The sequence below is a fragment of the Lepisma saccharinum genome, chromosome 10, assembly GCF_977018435.1.
Source record: "Lepisma saccharinum chromosome 10, izLepSacc3.1, whole genome shotgun sequence".
NCBI lineage: Eukaryota > Metazoa > Arthropoda > Insecta > Zygentoma > Lepismatidae > Lepisma > Lepisma saccharinum.
This window is the reverse complement of record NC_139238.1, coordinates 40,097,100-40,120,441: the sequence shown is the minus strand read 5'-3', so window position 1 is coordinate 40,120,441 and position 23,342 is coordinate 40,097,100. Positions and strand designations below refer to the sequence as shown.

The window sequence follows — 23,342 nt, the reverse complement described above, 5'->3', positions numbered from 1 at the left end:
TGAAACTGTTACCCTTTTCAGAACTTCAAGAAGCTTCAAATTTACTTTCACAATCACACTATTCTGCAATACTTCTCTTTCATCTATGAATGAAAAATGCCTTGACAATGGGAAGACTTAATGTACTTTTTTTTTTTTTTTTTTGCCAATAAATTGTATGTGGTAATTACTTTCACCAAGGTTCAAATTTATTGTAACAACCATTTCTACAATTCAGCAATACTCCATCTTTCTCATGTAAACTTTGAAAAAGTCATTAATTTTTTGGAACTTTACCAATTATACTTTACCAGAGGATTTTGTGTAGCAGAAATAATTCTGTATTATACACAATATAATGTGAAAACAGGGTATTTTCCTTGACTGACCTTCCCTCAATACAATGCACACTTGGTTACAAGGCAAGTGAAATGTTTCTGAGTCTGTTGTGACTGTCCACCCCTTCAGATTTTCGAAATAAAATTTCCCCCACATAATGATTAACTGCTTTTAAGACTACTCCATGAAGTTTTTTGTAGTTACAAAGCCAACACATTCCAAGAAAGTGTACTATTTTGCACAACAGTACTCTAAATGTTTTTTTTTTAAATGGTAATTTTCTCAGCATTTTACCACTTCACCATTTTTAACTGAAATCACTGCACCTTATATCTACTTATGAGGCATTCCGCAAAAAGTGTAAATAATAAAATTAATTAATTGGAAAATTTTTATGGTTTTAATTCCATGAAGGCTTAAATATATGTGAATGCATATCATTTGTATATTTCACTCTCTCGTCATCTTACTATTATCAAGGCTAACGTTAACTTAACAATGTTCTTTATTGTACAACACGAAGTATAACAAGAAGTTACAAACCAGGACCATTCACTATCGGCCATATTGGCATTCACACTGGTGCCAGTTCCTTCTGTCTGAAGTCACTGTTCAGTACACATGTATTACATTCACCAACGAGAATTATGCCGGACCCTGTGGCTGAGTGGTTAGCATATCGTGTTGCTCGAATTCCGCTCGGGCTTGGTTGTTTGTGAATGTGCATTGATTAATTTCATCACTTATCTCCATCTTCGCCAATTAGCCAAGAGGCACAAAACTCGAAGTGAAATAAACTAAATCAATCAAACCAACGAGAATTACTTGTAACAAGCATCTGAAACCTATGTGCTTCACAGAAAAATGAAATCAAACTTCGCTACATTTTTAAAGCATCACACATGTACCACATTTTCATTAATGCTATTCATGAATTCAGTCTTTGTCATCATACTCAAGTTTTCTTCCATTTGGTAGCAGACAACACAAAGTACTTGGTAATTCTATGAAATCAGTTCAGTATGTACCTGCTAGGTCAATCAAAAAATAATGCTCTTCGATTACCAAAACTTTAATAATGAATAGATCAAAGTAAGACTTCCATGGATTGCACCCTGGTATCTCCTGTACACCATAGTTGAATCCTTGAAATCCATTTTTGATAATTTTTTTATGTTGCTTTCGTACCCATGACTTTACAGCTGCTGTAATACCTTCCAAATTGTTGAACTAAAACCAGGTGGGCTGTCCTTTATAGGCTCAAACACTTTGGAATCAGAGGGGGTCAGATCAGTGCTGTATGGCAGATAAGGCACCACGGACCACCCCATTTTGCAATAACCTGAGTTGTGAAGAATAAGGTGTGTAGTCATGCGTTATCATGATGGATGTGTGTGGAATGTATCTTCCTGACGGCCTCTTCCAGCTTCTTTAACTGTAGTGATGCAGGTCCACAGTCTATGTTCCCCATGCATCAGAAAGCTGGTGGTTCTCATCTCGGCAATAGAATAATTTCTCTGGTCTATTCATAGTTCTACTCACGTAGGCTATCTGATTCACAATTATTTTCTTTGATAAGGGATCTCTTGGATTTGGTCTACAAAGTACTACACCTATCCCAGAATCTGAAGCATCAGTATGTAACAGACAACCTCTCCTCGGCTTATGTTATTTCGGTTTCTCCTTGAATGTCATTCATTGCTAATGTCCACTACAGCATCCACATAAACCTTCAACAGTCGAATATGGATGTCCTTTTGTGAGCAACCCTCTTTCATTATAAATTAAGTGACAGCTCATTGTTTTAGCCTAACATTAATGGTTCTAAGCACTCAATCCGGAAAATGAAGAATATACACTAGTTGGGTAAGGACACATCTATAACATTCTACATAGATATTTATAGCAAGGTGATTTGATTTAAATCAGGTCGATTTATAGTATATTGTATAACGTACATAAGGATGATGTAGATAACAGAATCGCTTTTGGTGAAAGTACATTAATCTTGTAATCATTTAATGGTGTTTATTATGCTGTATGGAAGGAAAAGAAAGGAATTAAAATATATGCACTGATGGGGTGAAGCTCATATGAAAGACACTGAATATGTATACTATAATCACACTTAAATTTCTCTTGATTTAAAATTCAATAATTTTTATAGGTAAAAATATCAAACATTTTGTGTAGAATAATATAGAAAATACTATAGTCGTTTTCACGTTCAGAAGACACAACGGCACTTATGGAGAAACCGCACAGTGTGGCCAATACAGAGCTAGCTCATGTCGCCGGGAAATGATGAGCTTCCTTCACAATGAAGGTGTTACATATTTTGTATATGTAATGATAATTATATGTAATTATTAATATTAATATTATACTGTGAACGTTACAGTTCATTAGCATGTTATTTTCCCAATAGATTTAATTTAATACACAGGCACATTTAATATTCATTCGCCTTTCTCTGTAATTATTTCATAGAATAACATTGAGATTATTGTATTTGCGACAGCACTAATGTTGCTCACAACAGCAGCATTGGAAATAATTGTCAATTATTAAATTTAAGTACAGTAGAGCGTCGATTATCCGAAGTAATTGGGGGACATGGGTGTTCGGAAAACTGGTTTGTTCGGATAATCGAACTGTACATGTTTATTTGCCAAAAAGAAGTACTGTACAGTAAATTTATTCATAAAAACAGGCATCTCTTTAAGTATTACAAAGTAACGTACAAAGGCAACTTTAGTAGGAATATATAGTATGTGGTACAGTTTATTAAACAAAAATATGTACATATTACATATGCATTTTGCATGAACAATACACACAGTACACAAAATTAACGTTTAAAAAAATCCTTTATTTTGGTCAGCAGCGCCTTATGAAGGCCCCATTAGAAGCAATGTTCCGCCAGCGGTGGCTCAGTGCGGCGACTAGTGTGGGAAACTTGGTTTGGGAGTGAGGGGGATGATGGACGGTAGGGTGGGAGAGTAACAGGTGCGAGCGAGTACACAGTTCGGTTAAGCGGTCGTTCGGTTGACCGACGTTCGGATAATCGACGCTCTACTGTAATTGCAATTCTATTATAAGAAACTGCATGAAATTAAAATTTTTACTGAATGGAAATAAAATAACTCGAAAACTTGGTGGTGATTAGCCGGAATGCTGCGGTGAGTCAGCTCAAGATGGCCAGACAACGTCTCCTTACTTTGCGCATGGTTCGGTTTAAAAAGAAACTCAAAATGCATGGAAGTAATATTTCTGGGAACCTTTGAGTGATTATAAGAAATAATTTCATTATTTTCTCCACAACTTTGTCGCTTGAAGTTTTTACTTGGAATTACAGAACAAAAAATGGCCAGCAACGACATTTTCTACTGCACGAATATAAAAAATCTCCACATACTTTATTTGAATATTTTTTAATGCAAATATGCTTTAAGTATTGATCAATCTGAGCACCACCATCACCTATGACAATTAAAAAACAGTCAATTTTTTTCATAATGAATGCTTCAATTTTACAGCATGTTTCAACGTTAGGAATGAAAACAATATAAAAATTGTGTTTTCACAGAAAATTTGCATTTTTAATTTGTCTAAAAAAATGTAAGTAAGTTACCAGTTTTTTGAGTTCACCATCCTATTCTCTACAAAATTTCCTGCAAAACTGCAGGTACTGATTTTACGTAAGCTAAATTTGTAAATCGAGAAATTTCACAACAGCGTGCTCGTATTTTCCCATAAGAAAAGCATTGTCCATAAGAGCCCATTGTGTCTTCTGAACGTGAAAACTACTTTAGGTATGAAATTTTGGCCGATACCGATAAAGTACCGATATAAATTTTACCGATCCGATATAAAATTAGAAATGGTTCTTGAAGAAACTGAAAGGTTCATTGACCTCCTTAATAAGTGTGTGTTTCAAAGTGACTGCAGTGAAAAAGAAATTGCATATTTAAACATTTACTTTTTTAGACAATAGGGCAAGAACATTATCCATAAACATTACAAAAAAATGGCAGAATTTTGCACTAAATTATCAGATATTTATCGATATATATCGGATCAGTAAAATAATCGGCAATTTTACGGATAAACCGATATGCCTATATCGGTCGATACTGATATAATACCAATTAATCAGTCCCATCCGTAGAAAATACTAATCATGTTAAACCTTAAATAGGCCTAGAGTCATTATCAGTAAACTGGAAATATACATGGCAGCTGATATTTTGCACACCATCATTAAAAACATTGCTAGAATTCAGCTACAAAGACTAAAAAATGTTTTAAGTTACAATTATATAGTACATCCAGAATGTTTTATTTTCACTGGAAGAAAAGTTACTCAAATTATTACAGTTTCATTAACACACTCAACAAATATTTCCATGGTATTTTCACATATACAGTATCAGAATCAGAAATATGTATATTTACATATAGTTTTTTATTTGCTTTAATCAAACTGTTCTAATATTTTACAGGGTCGTTTACTAGAAAAAGCCTTTGTATAAAAAAAACACACATATCTATATGTATGATGCCAAAGACTATACGAGCAATTTAAAGAGTGTTTTTTTTTTTAGAAAAAGTCAAACCTTTTTTTAAATAAAAATCATGATTTTTATCCACCCTGTTCATAGTCATTCTACTTGATCAGAAATTACAAACATGGAGGCATTATTTATTGATTGCCCTGATATATTTTAATCCAATTGCATCTAGATTAAACTCGGGTTATGTCAGGTGTATGTGGTAATCTTATTTTTTCTATTTAAACAAATTAGGCATTATTACTAATTTGCATTTAAACACCACCTCTCCCCTTCAATCTTCATTTTTGTGCACATTTAATGCTATTTCAGAGGAAGTGCTACAAGTTCTAGAGGTGGGGGTGAGTCACATGTGGCCTTAAATTCACAATTTACAAGAGGTCAACATATTTTGATGAAAAACACAACTGATGAATTTAGTCCTTGTCCCAAATATCTTGCAATTAAAGATTTTATATGTGTGAGGTGAAGATAGTTACAAAAATTGAATGTAAATATTTTTCAGGTTAGTTAATAAAGATAAAGATGTTGAGCTTGGAACGCATTCCTGATCAAGTGGGATACCTTGTTATTACAGAAGATGGAGCTGTTGTGGCAGTAAGTGATGTTTCTTTTCTATAATTTAAGCCAGTGGCATTGTATTTAGATTATTCTTTTTGATTCCTTTTTCAGAATTCACCAGTGTGCATCAGATTGATGAAGCAGAAATTAATCAAAACACATGATGGTGATGATATGGTAGAATATATTTCATGAAAAAAGCATTTCCTCACTTTACATGCTCACTACAGATGTAATTGGTAGGGAACGGATTTTTAGGTACAGAAAAAATCTTTTTTTTCTTGCGTCAGGAGTTGGCCATACTTTGTGGGGGTGCCGACCATGTGACTGCAAAACAATATGTGAAGTATTATTTCACATAAATATGCATAATTTTACATTTAGCACATACAACATATTTCTAGGAAAAGAACAAAAAGTTACATATTTTAGACATTACAGACAAAATAAAGTCTCTCTGTATAAATGCATATTTTGAAATTAATGCATAAAATAGACAAAATACTTTGTGAAACTTCAAGATTTATTTATTAAAAGATGGATGCTTACAAAATGATTTGTGGTTTATGTCTGCAAATCTACGATTTTTTGTGTGCCTTGAAAGGAAATTGAACACACTATCAGGGACATGCTTGCAGGTACTTGGAGACAAATTCCAAAGTCTGTTCGAAAAAATCACGGGGTACCAAAAACTGTAAGTTGTTCAGGTTCTGGGAAGTAAACGTGTGTAGGTGAAATTGATGGTGTAAATGTGCATGACATCCTACACTTCAGATATGCACATCTGACTACGTGTGATGCGGAAAGGTCGTTTTTACAATACATGTCATTGTTTAGAGATAATCAACATACATTTCAATGGCCAATTTGGAAATATGCTTTGTTATTCATTGTAATGAACAGAATGCAACAAGCAACTAAAGTCCTGCTGTTACGGGTAATTATTTATTTGAGACAGAATTTTGAAAGAGAATATTTTTTACTTTTAGCTACAAATTTTCATTGTTTTTAGAACAAGAAAAAAAGACCTAAAAAATCTGCTCCTCAGTAAGTGATATTCTGTTCAAAAACAGTACTTGTGACATGTGAAGTATTTCCTGCCCATAACAGCATAACACTGATGTATGCTTGTGACGAATGAGCATATTTTAATTCATTTTACATGCAGTTTCTTCATCTTTAGTGCAACTAATGAGAAACATAGGTTTCAAAACGGATGCCATTTTGTTGCATAGCCTTCACCATCTCTGTGCAATAGTGCAAAAGGATAATGCAGTGGGTAAATCTGGCCAAAAATTAATGCATACACCTAACAGCATACATAATAGTAGGCGAATTGTTCATCATCATGTCCATTCATTTTATTACAAGAATTGAAATAAAGAGGACGAATAAACAAGCACTGTGGTATTTCTTAATACCACATAGGGTGAAGAAGGAAAAAGGACAAAAATAATGGACAATTTGACTGCTGTTGTCGGGGCTGTTCACGTGACATGTCCTTTTTTCCATTCAAGCCTCTTTGAGAGTCTTAAAGTGTTTTTTTATCGTGCTGTTTGTGTGTTTTGTGTTGTTTGTAACAAGTACGAGGGTGTACCCAAAAGAAACCTGATTTTTTTTTTTTTACAAAACAACCTTAATCACCTTCAAAGTACTCTCCATGACACTTAATACATTTGTCCAATCTGTGATTCCATTCTTGGAAACATTTTTTAAACTCATCTGTTATGATGGCTGACAGCTCCTTCCTCGTTTTTTTTCTTCACCTCTTCTACATCGTCAAATCGCTGTCCCTTCATGTCCCTCTTAATTCGGGGAAACAAAAAAAAGTTGCACGGAACGAGGTCAGGTGAGTTAGGGGCAAGAGAGTCATGCTGTTTTTTTGCCAAAAACTTGCGCACTGAGAAGGCTCTTCGTGCTGGTCACTCAGATTCTGAGGCACAAATTTTGCAGTGACCCTTCTCATTCCCAAATCTTCCATTAAAATTCGCTGAACTGAGCTCCAAGATAGTCCAGACAACTTCCCCAGCTCTTCAATGGTCCGACGTCGGTCCTCAAGCACAAGTTCACGAATTTTATCGACATTTTCGTCCATTCTGGAAGTTGACGGACGTCCAGAACGGGGTTTGTCATCAATCGACATGTCACCTTTTTTGAAGTGAGAAAACCAGTCGTACATTTGAGTTTTCCCCATAGTGCTGTCCTTGTAAGCTGTGTTCAACATCACAACCATTTCTGTGGCATTTTTCCCGAGCAGGAAACAAAATTTCACAGCCGCACGCTGTTCTCTTACATCGGCCATCACAAAAAACGAGGTGCGAGCGAAACTGCTTTTACGAAAAAAATCGCCGTGACCAGAGACAACCTTCCCCGGCGAAGCCACTGGGTGCACTGAACTCACAACAAGTTGATCGACGCTTGCCTAGCGGGAATAATTCGTACTACAGAAACTCCGCCCAGCGCATGGTTATTCCATTTTTTTTAGGGTACCCCCTCGTATGTTGCTGGCACGTGACATAAGAAGTTTTTTACTGTCATACCTCTAATTACACTTGTCTCTATGCTTAACCCTTAAATGCCGAGTTGTGACATATTGTCACAGCAGGTATTTACACCAATGCCGACTTGTGACATATTGTCAGAAGGAGCTTTTTCTCGTAGTATGTGACTTTTTGGACATACTGTGTCTCGGATAATGCTTGGATATACATGTTTTCAGTTCTGCACGAGTCTAGAGGTAAATTGTGATACTTTTTTTGATATTTATTTTCATTGGTTTCGAAAACATCTCTTCTTTCTCAATTGTGGTGTTTCAAAGCCAACTTTTGGTGCCAAAAGACGGTGGCTCCTTTTGGAGATCCACGTCCTGCCGAGCCTGCGTGTAAAAAATAGTTACTTTCCCTTTTTTCTTCTTCTAACTGATTACGGATTTTTTCCATGAGGATTATAGCCCAAAGTATGCTGAACAAAACAAGGTATCATTCGTACCTCTAACATTCTTAGTTTCGGAAATATAAAATTTCATTTAGAAGCATGCAGAATTTCAAATTTCCCACTGAAAACATGCTTGGCGTTAGTGTGAATACCTGGAAAATCAGCCTCGACTTCTAAGGGTTAAGCACTCTGCTTGCAAGTTATCTATCCCTGGTGCTTTACTATTAAGCTGCCTCCCATATTTCATCTATTGTTGGACTTTCAATGCTCTTCTCTTCTTCCTCTTCCACTTTCTTATTTAACCTTTCGTCCAGCATATCTGCTACAACTGCACTGCACTGCCATTCAATAAATTATTAAAATGTGTTCTCCATCTTTCTAAAGTGTCATAACTGTTACTAATATCATCGCCTGTTTCATTTCTACAGATTTGTGCTCGACTTAAAAACATCTTTTGTATTATTTACTGGCATATACATCTGCCTTACTCTGTTCTCCTTATGCAGGCTTTCCAACTGCTTCATCCATCCCCTTTTTCTCCTCCTAGGGACTCTTTTCTGAATCCTTCTTTTCTCTTGACATTCCTCCCTAACTCTTCTTGTTGCTGCATCCTCTTATGTGCATCATTCTTCTCTTTGGTTACATATTGACATTCCTCATCGAACCACTTTTCTTTCTTTCCTATATTTTGTGTTCCAAGAATTTCCTTTGCTACATTACCAATCCTAAGCTTATATCCATCCCAACTCTCATCTACATTTTTCACTACCGCATGTTCCATTCCGATGAATCTCTCTTGTAATTTGCTTCTGTACTTCTCAACCACCGTTGGACTTCTTAAATGCGCGACATTCAATTTCATCATATTAGTTGCCTTCATATTTTCACTATTAGATATTTTTGCTCTAATCCTTGCCATAAGCAATCTATTAGCATGTGGTCTATTTTATTATCTGGGGCTCTCCCTGTCACTTTATGAATATTTTTATGCTGGAATAGAGTTGTTCTTATTACTTGATTTCGAGATGCTGCAAACATTATTAGCCTTATTCCATTGTTACTTGTTACTTTATGCATACTTTGTTTACCAATTGTTGGTTGATAAAACTTGGGTTGTACTTGAAAGTTAATGGCAGAGTTGCAATCGAGAACTGTCCGTGACTGTACAATCCAACAATGGAAGATTAATTCAGAGCATAGGCGTGTGCAGACCCTCTGATTAGGATGCAAAAGCCTTGATGAAAGTTCAGTGGGGGGGAAAAAAAACACATTTTATCTCACAGTTTTAGTTTCATTGCATTGATGTGTGTGTATAAATGGTGGTCATTTGTCTGATTTAATTGTATACCATCCTCTCATCATATGCATGCTGTTAAAATAAGATTTTGCAGGTGTGTCTACAATTCAAAGAGAGGAGTGGGGGGGGGGGGTAATGGGACTTTTGGTACACCCTGTATATATCAACATGGAGGCACCATAACAAATAAATAAATTGTCTCTAAAATATGCCGCACTTCTTTTCCTCCAAATAATTGTGTTCATGCATTTAAGACAAAACTTTTTAGCAGCAAGAGCCTGAAGTACTTAGTAGTTTAACTTCTCTCTCTGGTAATTTACAATGCATTACAGAAAACAAGAAATTTGCAAGCGAAGCGAGAAAGAAAATTGTTAGATCCAAATTTTTGCAAACTGAAAACACTATTGATTTAATATGGCACAAAATTATCCATGGCGTGCCATGGCATTCTCTTTTACAAGTTTCTTGATTTAGATCGTTCGGCACCCAGGGCCAACTCCTGCTGCCCCTTAGCTACAGCTCTGAACTGGACAAGACTGTATGAAAAAAGAGAAACTGCAAGCGAAGCGAGCAAGAAAATTTTACGAAATGTATTTTTATTTGCATAAAATTTGACATCGATGGGGACAATTTCAGTTTGTGCCACTGTGCAGATGCTCTTGGCCGTCTGGAAGAAATAATGCAAGAAAGGCGTAAAAACTAATTCCATCTTGAGTATCCTTTTGTTCTGTTACTCTTAGATTCTAGTAGTCTTGCATTCTGTTACCTTAATGTTTGCCCACCTTGCCCCCTAGAATTGGTTTCCATCCAAGGTTGGGGAGGGGCAATGCTCATTGCCCCCCTGTGGTGGTTGCTCCACTACACTCCCTTCTCCCGTAGTTGCCTTGAACTTTAATTGGCTTGAAAATACTTTATTTTCTTTAAGAGTATAATATCGTTTAATAACAGCGATAAGATTCCTCTACACTAAATTTCTAGGTGAAAGCATAATAATATAGGGACATGGACGTCTGGAAGGGGGAGCAAGGATGGCCACACGTCCCCCTTAGAAATCAAATGTCAAGATAGAAGTATATATTTCACATGTATAATTTGATTTCAGTCATAGTAATTTACATTAATGCAATAATTTCAAATTCAGTTGTTGTTTTTTGAGGGGGCAACACTATTATCGGGGTAATATACCTTGCTTGTCCCTTCGTTGAAAATATCTGCGGACGTCCATGATTAGGGGAGCAACTGCCCCCCTTGCTCTTCCCCCATTAAACAGAACAGGGCAAATGTCTACATTCTTTCCATGTTAATTGGTGCATGTTCTCAAGGGTCACAAGCCCAAAAGTGGCAGTAAAGCGAAGGCAAATAAACCAATCCTTCAATCAAGGTTCACAAAAATATTTGATCCAGTCCCTTTGAGCATTGATGATGCATGAATACCAGTGTCGATAACATTGCAATGATTAAAAGAAAACTACATCAAACTTCAATGTTTTTGCATTTAGGTATGTACTCTAATAATTATATCATTTTTACTATTGTGTTACATAAATTAACTTAAAATCAAAATGGTTAAAAGTTATCTAGTTCAACGAGAGAGATTCCCAAATAGATAGTTTCTAGGGGAAGGGGGATGAAACCATCCGTCCCTTCCAGTCACCCATACTTACTATATAGTTAAAGTTTGAGCCGCTCATGGACTTTCTATTTGATAAAACAGTAGTGCAGGCATAAACTCCATAACACCAGTGTTGATATTATTTTACATAACTGTATTGTTCTTTCCATTTCAAAATGGGGATGTGGCTAATTTTTTTAATTTTCCTTTATTGTTTTTAAACCTTTGTCTCTTCATCCCTCCCCAAAGTACATGCTGCTGGGTGATGCAGTCACCATACCCAGAGAAAGGCAGGCTGCTGACAGATGAGAAGAGGGAAATGTGGAAATACTATTGACTAGTCACCTCTGGCAGGAGATGTGGTTTTGGCATGACGAGGGATGAATGAAGGTTTTTTAACCCCATCACACAGAGTACTTGTTTTGTTTTCTCAGCAACATGAGGCAATTCATTCATCATGAACATTCTTCCTGCCACATTAAAGCTTCGATATAATCACCACACTGTTGATTCATCCATCAAAACCTCACCACAAATTTCCTTTATTTGATGATTGGTTAAATAAATAGAGGAGTGTTTTCCTTACAGGAATAACACAAACATCATTGGAGCAAAAGGCTTTACACCTGCAGCTGTGATACACAGATTTAATCTATATTCCATATATCGCCCATATATTAAGAGTGGCATCATATAATAAAAACATGCGTAATTCCTGTAACTGTATACAAAAATTATGTAAGCATAATGAACAATTTATTTTTACATCTACATTTTAATTACTTGTTTTATAGGTATTTCTTGTCAGAAGATTTTAAAAAGTGCATAGATTGTGTACAGAAGGATAAAGATTATGGTTAAACCGATACTGATGTATCAGTATTGGCCAATACTAGTGGTATCAGTATCAGAAAGTATTGGTTGGATATCAGCCAATACTTTTTTGTGATTTTGGTCTTTCACAGGCTCTTCAAAACTATAATGTAACATTTTCGCGGAGTCTGGTTATCCTGAAAATTATGCAAAATTCAAAGTTTTTTATATTACACAAGCTTCACGTGATAAAACTGAATTTTGTGATAACATAACACGTAATTTAATTTTCAGATGCAATTCTTGAATAAAGAAATAATGGAAAAATCTTTATGATTGCATATAATTAGAGTGGAGTACTTACACACTAATATTAATCAATATTTTGAACAACTTATTATTACAATTTTCAAGCATCGGTATCGGTTCAAAGTGGAATCGGCAAGCACTAGTCATCATCATCATCCTTTGTCGTTGCCTGCCTCTGGCTGGGTCGGCATAGAAGTCAAGCCTGTCCATTTTTTCCTGGTCTTCCACTACTCCTCTCTTTCCATGGTGTTCCAATCTTGTCCTCTTCTTCTGCCACTCTCCGCTATCTGCTCTTTTCACTGACATCTTGGTCTCCCCCTTTTCCTTATTCCCACTCCTTGTGCATTGTAAGCTCTTACTGGTAGTCTTTCTGCACCCATCCTCTTCATGTGTCCGAACCATCTCATCTCTGCCTGATCTATCCTGTCCTGGAGCTTCACCACACCCACTGTCTGTTGGATATCCTCATTCCTTATTCTATTCCTTCTAATCTTCCCCACTATACTACTTAAAAAATTCATCTTCACTGCCTGCATCTTTATTTTTCTGTCATTGTCCAAATCTCTGCTCCATACATAACTATTGGCACACAGTATGTGTTATACACACACTTCCAGTATCTGCTGTAGAGCTGAAAATTCCATTCCTGATGCATCGCATGGTTGCCAGATGCATGTACGTAACACTATTTTCATGAACATTTCCAAGTTTCTTTTTTATTGTTTTCAGTAATTGATGTATACAGTTTCGAAACACATCTTTTGTGGCACTGAAACACCAGCAGTGTTGCCAATGCACAGTCTTAATTTCTAAAAACAACAATTTTCCTAGTTCACCTTAACGACACCTCATCCGATTGGCTATCGGTAGAAATGAACATATCTTTTTCACTGCCATAGATGCCGACCTAATCCACCTAACCAAACTGAAAATTACCGACAGCATGTCCATACATGTGTGTTATGTGCATTTTTCATGCTTTGTAAAAAAAATTATTTACACTTCCCATTACATCTGGCAACACTTCGTGGACACTAATGAATGGAATCATTGTTCCCCGGTTTAAAAATATATGCATGAACAAGGAGGCTTCAATTTGGTATAAGGATTATGTGTGTACCACTTCGGTTCAAAAGTTGTACTATCCCCTACTCCGGGTTGCATTGTAAATGGAACACCCAGTATATTATCTTCTTGCATTTCATAGGTACATCCCTGTTCCATATTAATCTTCGAACACTTTGATATAGTCCACCACCCATTTGTCCTCTTCTGTTTACCTCCTCATCTATTCTTCCACTTCCGTCAATTATGCTTCGACCGTTGAGGTGCAAAAAAAAAAAAAGTTACAATTTATACACATTTTCTCACATTTATTAATATTTTTCTGTAAATAAAAATTGAAAGAAAAATTATAACATTAATGAAAGTTACTGAAAACATACTTTGAATAGGTAATATAGTAATATTTCATGAAAATAACCTAAATCATCATCTTTAGATCGAAATTATCACTAATTGCAAAATCTGAAGTGAAATCCCGGTAAATAATTTCTATAATGTGCACATAAATTGTTCAGTAGTATTCTCAATAATATAAGCAAAACTGCAAGGTAATTCGACACAAGTACAAGGTAAATTCAGCAATGAAGAAAATGAATCATCTATCAGTTGAAATTTGAAAGAGCTGATTTCAGCACACATGCACAAGAGACACTTGCAATTATCGCCCATTGCTCATTCGGATATAGTTATTGGTGAAAATAATAAGCTTTATAGTTGCAAACAGTGTTTTGAAATATTACTGTCTAGTAACAGTTTTAGGAAATACAATTCTGAGTCAAGACTTGGATAATACGAGAGAGACGGAAGTAAGATGCAGTCAGTGGAGGTGGAATTCTTAAGGACTGCTATAGGGAAGACATAAAATAAGAAATTGTGGATGCTTTACATACATTTTTTTAACTGGAAGATACCATCCCCACCCTCTGAGCACTGGCTGCAGATGCATTATACAAGATTATATTTCATGCCATGTGTTGTAAACATATTAAATAATAATTCAAACTGTGATAGAATCACATGTTCTATAGGACTACTATCCTGAAGATTCCAGTAATAACTATAATCAACAACTAATAATAACCATCCACGATCCTACTGATGATTATTTCCAGTTAGATTATTTTCATTTATTTTTTCATTTTACTTTTTTCCTGGTTTGCAATAGATACATTTTCTTCCTTCTTTACATCAGCTAACTCACATTCTTACCATTTTCTAACCTTCTGATATACCCTTATTTCATACTTCCCTTACCCACCATCAACTCGACTACTAACAATAATCGTTATATTGTTGTGGTTACCCAAACATAGGACCTAGTATATGCATCATATGCAGTATACGATCGCATGTATGGCACCATGAATATCCACTTTACACACCATGCATCTTTCATTATTTTTTTTTTATATTTACTCATTTTATTGTACTGAATTTTGAAATAAAAATAAAATGGGGGAACTGTAAAATTCCACAGTATGATGCTCTGGTTTTATTTTATAGGCACCAGGGCACTAAGCACTAATGTATGCAGGTGGACGTTGGGCTACTTTGTTGGTTCCTCCCCTTTTCATGTTCTTTGCTTTGTCCTCACAAGGTGACTGCAGAGGCAGCTGCAAAGAATAGCTGTTCGCTGCAGAGAAATGATCAGGTTATCAGTTCTTTAATCCATTTTAAAGAGACAAGTGATTTTTCTTGTTTTTAATATGCTATTATTATTATTTTTGAATTAATTAATTAAATTTTTGTTTGGCCATATGTGTGGTGGCACAATTTCAGAGTGTACAAGGAGAAATAGTCTTACATAAAATTCTCACCTTAAAGTAATTTTCTTTTTTTTTCAGTCCAGTGGTGAACTGGAAAATGATGAACACATTGCAAACATTGTCACGGGTCTTGTGACAATATCGGAGAAAATTGACCCCATTGCTTTTCCTTCTGGAGAGAAGTTCAGGAAAATATCAGGTATGTTACATGTAGCACTAGAAAAACACTAAAGATGCTAAGGTAGACTTCACAAGTATCGTTCATTTGAACCGTGTATCAGGGTCTCCTTCAGACTAAGAACCAAACAATGCTTAATAGTAGGGCTAACATAGGCATCGGAAGTATCGTTTGGATATTATTTACCCATACCAGCCTATACTGTTCCGATGTTTTGATCATGCCATGCAACATTTTCATGGAGTCTAATTTTCCTGGGAATTGTGCCTAATTCGAAATTTCCTATGACTTTGTACCAATTTTGTGAGAAATTGTACTTTGTGATTACATAACAGGTATTTTTTATATTCTGATGTATTTTTTTTTAATATTTTAAAGCGAAACCCTGGTAAATTGATGCTTATATAATTTGTTGTGTGAGCCGGCCCCCGTGGTGGAGTGGTTAGCACATTGTGCTACGATGCCTGGGTTCCCGGGTTCGAATCCCAGCCTGGGCATGGCTGTTTGTGAGTGTCCATTTACCACATCATCACGAAGTAAAATAAAGCAAATCAATCAATTAATTCATCATGTGAAAACCAAAGGGGATGTTACTCCAGTTTATCAAATTTACAGGAGAACCCACCTTGCTCCTAACGATTAGAAGTGGAGATATGCCCATCTCATTCCAAATAGACCTCTTCAGAGGAGTTTATTTAAATAAAGCTGAAAACTGCATTTTTGGATTTATGTTCCTTTGGTTTTCATACAATGAATTGGAGTGAAATACTCACCAACTCCACTAATATTAATCAATATTCTGAACAAATTTTAATTGTTACAATTTTCAAGCTTCGGTATTGGTATCAATGGGAAGTGGTTAGAGATGGTGCAGTGATAGGTAGCTTTGTCACCTTGCAATCAAGGGTTCCCGGGTTCGATACCCTGTGGAGGCACATAGTGTTTCAGATCCCACTTTAAACTGTAGGTCCAGTCCCAATTAGCCATACTGTGCATAAAGTGGACTTAAAATGCCAATTCAACCAATCAATTATGGTTAGAGTGTTGACATTGGTATGGGTATCGGTTCAAAGTGGTATCGGCTCAGCCCTATCCTGTAGTGTTACCCTGTAGCACTCACTAAACTAGAGAACAAATACAATAGAACCTCGATTTTACGTTTTTCAGTCGACCAAGTTGAAAAAATTTAGAATGTGGGAAAATGTAAAATCTCTGAAAAGCGAGCGAAAGTAATCCCATGCAGTACTCCAGTTACATATACAGTACATCCATCACTTGTTGAAAATGATATCTATTAATTGTCCTCCATTTGCATTTAAGCATTCCTGGAGGCAATGTGATAAGGCTTTCATGACATCATGAAATCATATTGTCGATCGATGCATATTACTCACTATTAAATGAAATAAACAACGTTAAATTGTATAAAGTTAAATTTAGCACTACTTATGTGAGTGAGTATGAAGCTTTTTTGGAACAACGTTTCAGGGTCCTACTGCCCTATTCAACAGGTTCGTAAATATTTTCCTAAGCACTGAACATAGTGCCACGTTAATAAGTGTTAAAAGAGGATTAGGTTGAGGGTAGGGTTGAAAACACTTAACACTTTCCCTGACACATTCTTAATTAAAAAAAACTCCACATATTAAAAATCCCGTAAAGACAAACCACCTATTTCGATAAAAAACACTTAAAAACGGGAACACTTGAAATCGATAAAAACCCACTCAGTTGCGAGGCCAGCACTGGTGAACAACACCAATCTGATTTGAGGTGAAAGCTGCTTCCCCTCGGGGTAGATGTGTGTGTAGATTTCATGGCAGATAACTTATCTCCAACTAAATAATTTACAGCTGATTGGTAAAGACTTTACCTTGAGGTATCCCCAGAGAAAGCAGTATGGAGCTGTGAAATCCGAGAGAGCAGGATAGCCAACTCAAATAATCCAAATCGAGTACCAGATGATTGGGTGAACAATCCCCACAGGAGTGCCACATGGATTCTGTCTATATTCTCTTGCATAATGATGTTTTGTGTCTGACCTGGGGACATCTGGTTCTCAACTTCCATTATGTGATCCTACCTCGTTATACTGTGCTGCTCTGAAACGGGTTGATGCCAATTGTCATTGGGTCACTGCAGTGCCCTCTATGGATCCAGAGTGTATCCTTTTCACCTCTGCTGTCATGATTCATGTCTGAACTGATCAACATTCCATGGCAGACTGATTGCAAGCTTTGCAGCTGTTTAACGTAGGATAGTTCTTGCACATGCATGTTTGTGGTCAGACAGGGCACCAACTAACATTAGCAGATACAATACACACCACCTTGTAGTTCAAGATATTGCTTGATTTTCCATTGCACATAATTTTCAAACTGAGCCAACAAAGTAAAAATGCCCCCAAAATATAAAATGACAGCTACATAATTTTTACTTGGTAGTGACGAATGGTCCATATTTCAACCAGCAGTTCACGGCAGTAATTAATACACCATTTCTTGAAAACTGTATATATTTCAGTTCTGTCCTTTTTTATCTTTAGTATACGTGTGAAGGTATGACCTACTTGAATTACAAAACAATATATCCATTGTTATTACTATTAACAAGCAAAGTTTGAGAAAGTCCTTATTTTCCCTTCATTTGTCTTCATTACCACCATATTATTATAGGATAGATTTATAAGATGGCTTTAACTCCAAAACTACTGCATCTTTTTGAAAAATTTTAATTCTACAAGCAAGAATGAGTAAGAAGCAACATTTTAAGCAACGTCAGACAATTAAGGATTCGGGGGGGGGGGGGGGGGGGGTCAAATTAAGGTGGATTGATCACGATTTAAATCAGGTATTTTTTTTAATCACTTTAAATAAATAATTTATAGAATAACGTTCCTAAGGATTTTGCAGATATCAGAATCAATTTTGGTGAAAGTACATTAATCTCGTAATCATTTAATAGTGTTTATTAGGCTCTAAGATAGGAAAATAAAGGAAATAAAATAAATGTACTGATGGTTTGAAGCTCATATTAAAGAAAATGTAAACACACATTTCTCTTTGTTTTAAAATTCAATAAGTTTTATAGGCAAAAGTAAAAAACATTTTGTGTAGAAAAATATACAAAATACTAATAATGTTAAACCATAAATAGTGTGATTATCATTAAACTGTAAATAAACATGGTAGCTAATACTTTTCAAACTATCATTAAAAAAATCACCAAAATTTAGCTACAAAGACTATAAAAATATTTAAGTTACTACTTTAAGTTACAATTATAGAGCAGCACATCCAGAATGTTTTATTTTCACTGGAAGAAAAGTTTCTGGAATTATTATTAGTTTGAAAAACACATTCAACAGTCAGTATTTCCATCGTAGGTACAGTATCAGAAACAGAAAAATGTATATTTAGGTACATTTTTATTTGCTTTAATCAAACTATTCAAATATTTTACAGGGCGGTTTAGTAGAAAAAGCGTCTCTATAAAAAAGACATATCTATATGGATGATGCCAAAAGTCATACAAACAATTTTAAGCCTGTTTTTTTTTTTTTAAAAAAAATCGATTTAAATTAAAAAATCAACAAAAATGATTTTTATCCAGCCTGGGACAAAGGCTTGTTGAAATTTCATGTTAGCACACAGCAGCAATTAACATGCCATTTTTAAAAACTATGCACTATATTTCAGTTCTAGTATATGTCTAAAGGTATTATATACTCAAATTACAAAACAGTACATCAATTGTTACTATTATTAACAAGCGCTGTTAGAAAGAGCTCTCTATTTCCCTTTTCTTACTATCGGATAAATTGAAGATAAAAGCTGTAACTTCTCAACCACTGCATCTTTTTGAACAATTTAAATTCTAAATGTAAGAATGAGTAAAAAGCAACATTTTAAGTAACATCGGACAATTAAGGGTCCAGGGGGAAGAAAGTGCAAAGGCCCAAAGTTCGAAAATTTCCATAATTAATCAAAATGCTTTGCTCCCGAAGCTGGTAACACTACCACTTTATATAATGTTATTAATTTTTACTCAAGAAGTATCAGTCTGGTTTCAGCAAAACTTTGCAAGGTTGTAAGAATGTGCCACTGCTACATACTACATTTTTTCATTTACTTCGGTCTATTTAGGGGGGAGGAGGTCACAGGGGCTTTCAATTTTTTTTTAAATTCAACTTTCTTCTTCTTCCTCCTTGAACACTAATTATTGTGAGGCACAATCTATAAATTTTACCTCCACTAAAAGCCCTGTCTTTAAGAAAGAAAGCCGGTCCACGTGGTGAAGTGGTTAGGAAATTGTCCTACGATGCCAGAGGTCCCACCTTGGACATTGTTGTTTGTGAGTGTTCATTCATGCATTTCATAACATCATCATTCATCCCCATCTTTTCAAATTAGCCAAAAGTGGCACAAAAAGTGAAGTAAAGTAAAGCAAATCAATAAAACAATAAAAACAATTTACCTGTCTATGACATTTGGTTCTCGAGTTAACGATTTTGTTGTACTCTACGGCAAGTCCAAAAAGTTGCATGCTTGAGAAGGTGCCAACTTCATCTAGAATACAGCTGCGTGAGACGTCTGGCATCTAAAGTTTAAAACTTGGGTAACAGCCAATAATCAGGAGTCATGGTGGGAGAGTACGGAGTCCAACAAACAAGAGAAGTGTGTTTGGCCAAGAAAGTTACTTCTGCTCCATCATTAGAAGCAAATTTCGCAGACACTCTTTGCATGATCAAATCCTCTCAAAATGAAATGTTCTGAGCCAGTGCTTATCCCCACCTTGTCTGCAAGTTCTTGGATGGTGACACAACAGTCTGCATGACCAAAGTTCGTACTTGGTCAGTCACCTTGTCAGTTGGGCTTGTTGAGGACCTACATTTCCCATGGCTTCATCAGTGAACCCTACTGCACTTCCGAATACTGCTTCTCAAGTCAATTTGTACCACATGAAAATCTGATAGGTGTTCGCTACACTCAATCACTGACTGCCAACTACGGAGCTCTCTGCTGGCAGAAAAAAAAATCACACGACACATGAAAGTGCCCTACATCTCATCACCAGACAGTACCTTCCACTCTTCAGTTGTTTCCATGGGGGGAAAAAATACAGTCTGATACTTTTTGAGTAGACCTTGTACGCTTGGAGAGAAATTTATTATGGTTGGATATCTTGCAACTAGAGGGTATTTCAGTTGATTTGCCCTTATTTCAATCTTTGTTTAAAAAAGTTTTACAACAGATACAAACTTACACAGTGTACCTTTGGAAAGAGGAAGGTTCAAAGTTTATTTAGATTTGTTTAAACTTTGTAGTATGTTTTTAATATAGCCACCATGCAAGTTTGGCAACATGACAAAGGCGAACACACATGTTGTCGAAAACATGTTTCAGCGTTTCCTTCAAAATGGTTGCGTTTATCCTCCTGACTTGATCTTGCTGTTCATGGATAGTTCTCGGACCAGATTTAAGAACTTCTTGTTTCAGGTATCCCCACAACAAAAAATCACATGGATTTAACGATAAGTCTGGGCTTGTGGGGGGAGGGGGCACGACATGTCATAGTTGAACATTTCAGGATAGATTCGAAATAACAAGATGTCGGAAATGCTTGTTCAGGAATTCAAGAACTTCTGTGGTGTGTGACCTGACCCCATCTTGTTGAAACCACTGTTTTCGTATTGGAATGTGTTTCTGTAGAATTTTCAGCAAAAAATGCAGGCTCGACCAGGACTTGGCATACCGTGCCATTGCTCTACCACTGAGCTACCGAGCCGGCCTACCCTTGCCGAAAATTCTACGAAGTACATCTCGTGTGTGTGCCTAATTTAGTGGAATATATTTGCATCATAGTTCTGGTATGAAAAAGGTATTGAACGTTTCAAAGTAATTTTCAGATGTGACGTACTCCTTGGAAAAAAAAAAAAAAAAAAAATGGACACCATATCTTGAAATTACACCTGAAACTCATGTGGGTTCTCCGTAGCCCAAAATCAAATGTTTTATTCATTCACCTCCCTGGTGAGATGAAAATTAACCTCGTCACTTACCCATAACTTTTCCAGCACAGAATCATTGTCTTCCACAAGATCTGAGAATTCATGGGCAAAGTCCAGGCATTTCTGCTTTCCTGTGTCTGGCAATGATTGCGACATGGGAAACTGGTGGCGCCAACTATTAGTAGAACTTTGAACCTTCCTCTTTCCAATAGTACCTTGTGTAAGATTTGTAACTGTTGCAGTAATGTTTTTAATGGAGATTGAAATCAGGGCAATCAACCTTGTAACCATGTAACATGTAATACTGCTGTATTAAGGCTGAAAAGCTGTTCTCGGCAGTTTAAAAACACTTTTAAATAAAAATAAAATAAACTGAAACACCCTGTATGTTTATACAGATAATAAAACTTCTCGGGTTACCCTATTGTATTCTGTGTTGGTTTTCAGTGTGAACATTATGAGTCATGGAAATCCTGATAGTAATTGCCCTGTATATTTGCACATTCTCATTTGTGTCAAAACATGAAGACTAAAATTCCATTGAATTTGAGACTTTGCTTTCTTTTCAGTGAATTACGAAGACCACAGCTATGTGATTTGCCTCTCCAACAGAAAGATACATGTTGTGAAGAGGAAGTATGTGCCATCAGAACCAGTCAGTGTGTGATCTGTTCCATGCTGCAGCATGGATTCTGCAGTTGAGTCTAATGTGATGATATTATTTGTCATGGTCTAAAATAAAATGATTTTGGACAACTTGGGCATATGTTAACACTACTATGGAATGATTTTTTTTTCCAGTCTGTAAGTAATCATTATGAAAGCATGATGATTTATCAGAGCATACTTTCTAAGAAGGTTCCTTGTCTACCAAAGAAAGGATATTTATAAAGAGAAAGAGATTTTTTAAGGTTTATTGTGTAATACACATTTTGTTAATATTAAGAGATTCATAGGTTTGTAGTAACTTTTTTTTTTTCACATTGTGATTACAATAAAACTATATGAGGTGAAAATGAAGTTGTAATTACTTTGTATAAGAGTCAAAGAAACACACTGGTTTTAAAATTTTAATTGTTCACAACCTTCAACAACCAATTTTCTGTCTTTTGGTTTAAATAATCTGATTTTCAAGTTGTAAACTTTTCTTCCATGCAAATTCCAGGCAAGAAAAATGATCATGCTTCTTGTACAGTCACGGACACTTCTCGGTTGTAATGATCCCCTTGAAAGTCTATGGGTGGTTTTACAACCCAGAAGTGTCCATGACTGTACAAGGTAAAGAAATAAGTTCCCAGCATTATGGATAACTTGTAAAAGTCGGGGAAACCAAAATAGGTGTTAAATCAGAATACCTTAAAAAATATTTGGACCTTCGGAATTGATTGAGACTGTGTACCATGTGCCTATATGCTGTAACCGAGAACGGAAGTGAGAGTGGTGTATAAGAGCGGTGACCTTGTACTGTACCCTCCCAAGTTTAATTTTCCTAGCTGCAGACGGCTTCACGTGACAGGCATTTGTTTCTCGCAGTGTAGTCAGTTGTGGACAAGTTAAGTACTGCCAAGTGGAGGTGTACGATATCAGCATGGAAGGCGACTACTACTGTGAAACGTGAACCAGGTGGTTCCTGTGGAAAGAATGTCTGCCTCGAGCTATGATTCATAATCAGCTACAAGCAGCATGTGGCAAATTCGCTCCAAGTCGTACAAGGAGTGCCAAGAGAGAAACCAACCCTGGAGATCATTGCTCATCTAGAACCCCTAGCTTGATTCAGCAGGTAGGTGTCTGACATAGTAATGAACGACAGGCATAGTTCTTTTTTCCACAGGAACCACGTGGTTCACCGTTCACTGTGCTAGTTGCCTTCCATACTGATACCGTACCTCTCCTTACTTGTCCACG

The 23,342-nt window shown here is 36.0% G+C and overlaps 1 protein-coding gene across 3 annotated transcripts in view; it reads left to right on the top strand.

Annotated features, from left to right (window-relative positions):
• Positions 1 to 22,470, top strand: part of Lamtor4 (Late endosomal/lysosomal adaptor, MAPK and MTOR activator 4) — a 29,098-nt gene extending 6,628 nt beyond the window's left edge. For all 3 annotated transcript variants that reach the window (XM_083130445.1, XM_083130444.1, XM_083130447.1), the window contains exons 2-4: positions 5,398 to 5,489; positions 15,328 to 15,448; positions 22,007 to 22,470. In XM_083130445.1, coding sequence (XP_082986571.1) covers positions 5,418 to 5,489; positions 15,328 to 15,448; positions 22,007 to 22,104 — 291 coding nt within the window. In that variant the 5' untranslated portion in view covers positions 5,398 to 5,417 and the 3' untranslated portion in view covers positions 22,105 to 22,470. The remainder of the gene's footprint in view (positions 1 to 5,397; positions 5,490 to 15,327; positions 15,449 to 22,006) is intronic.
• Positions 22,471 to 23,342: the final 872 nt, after the last annotated feature.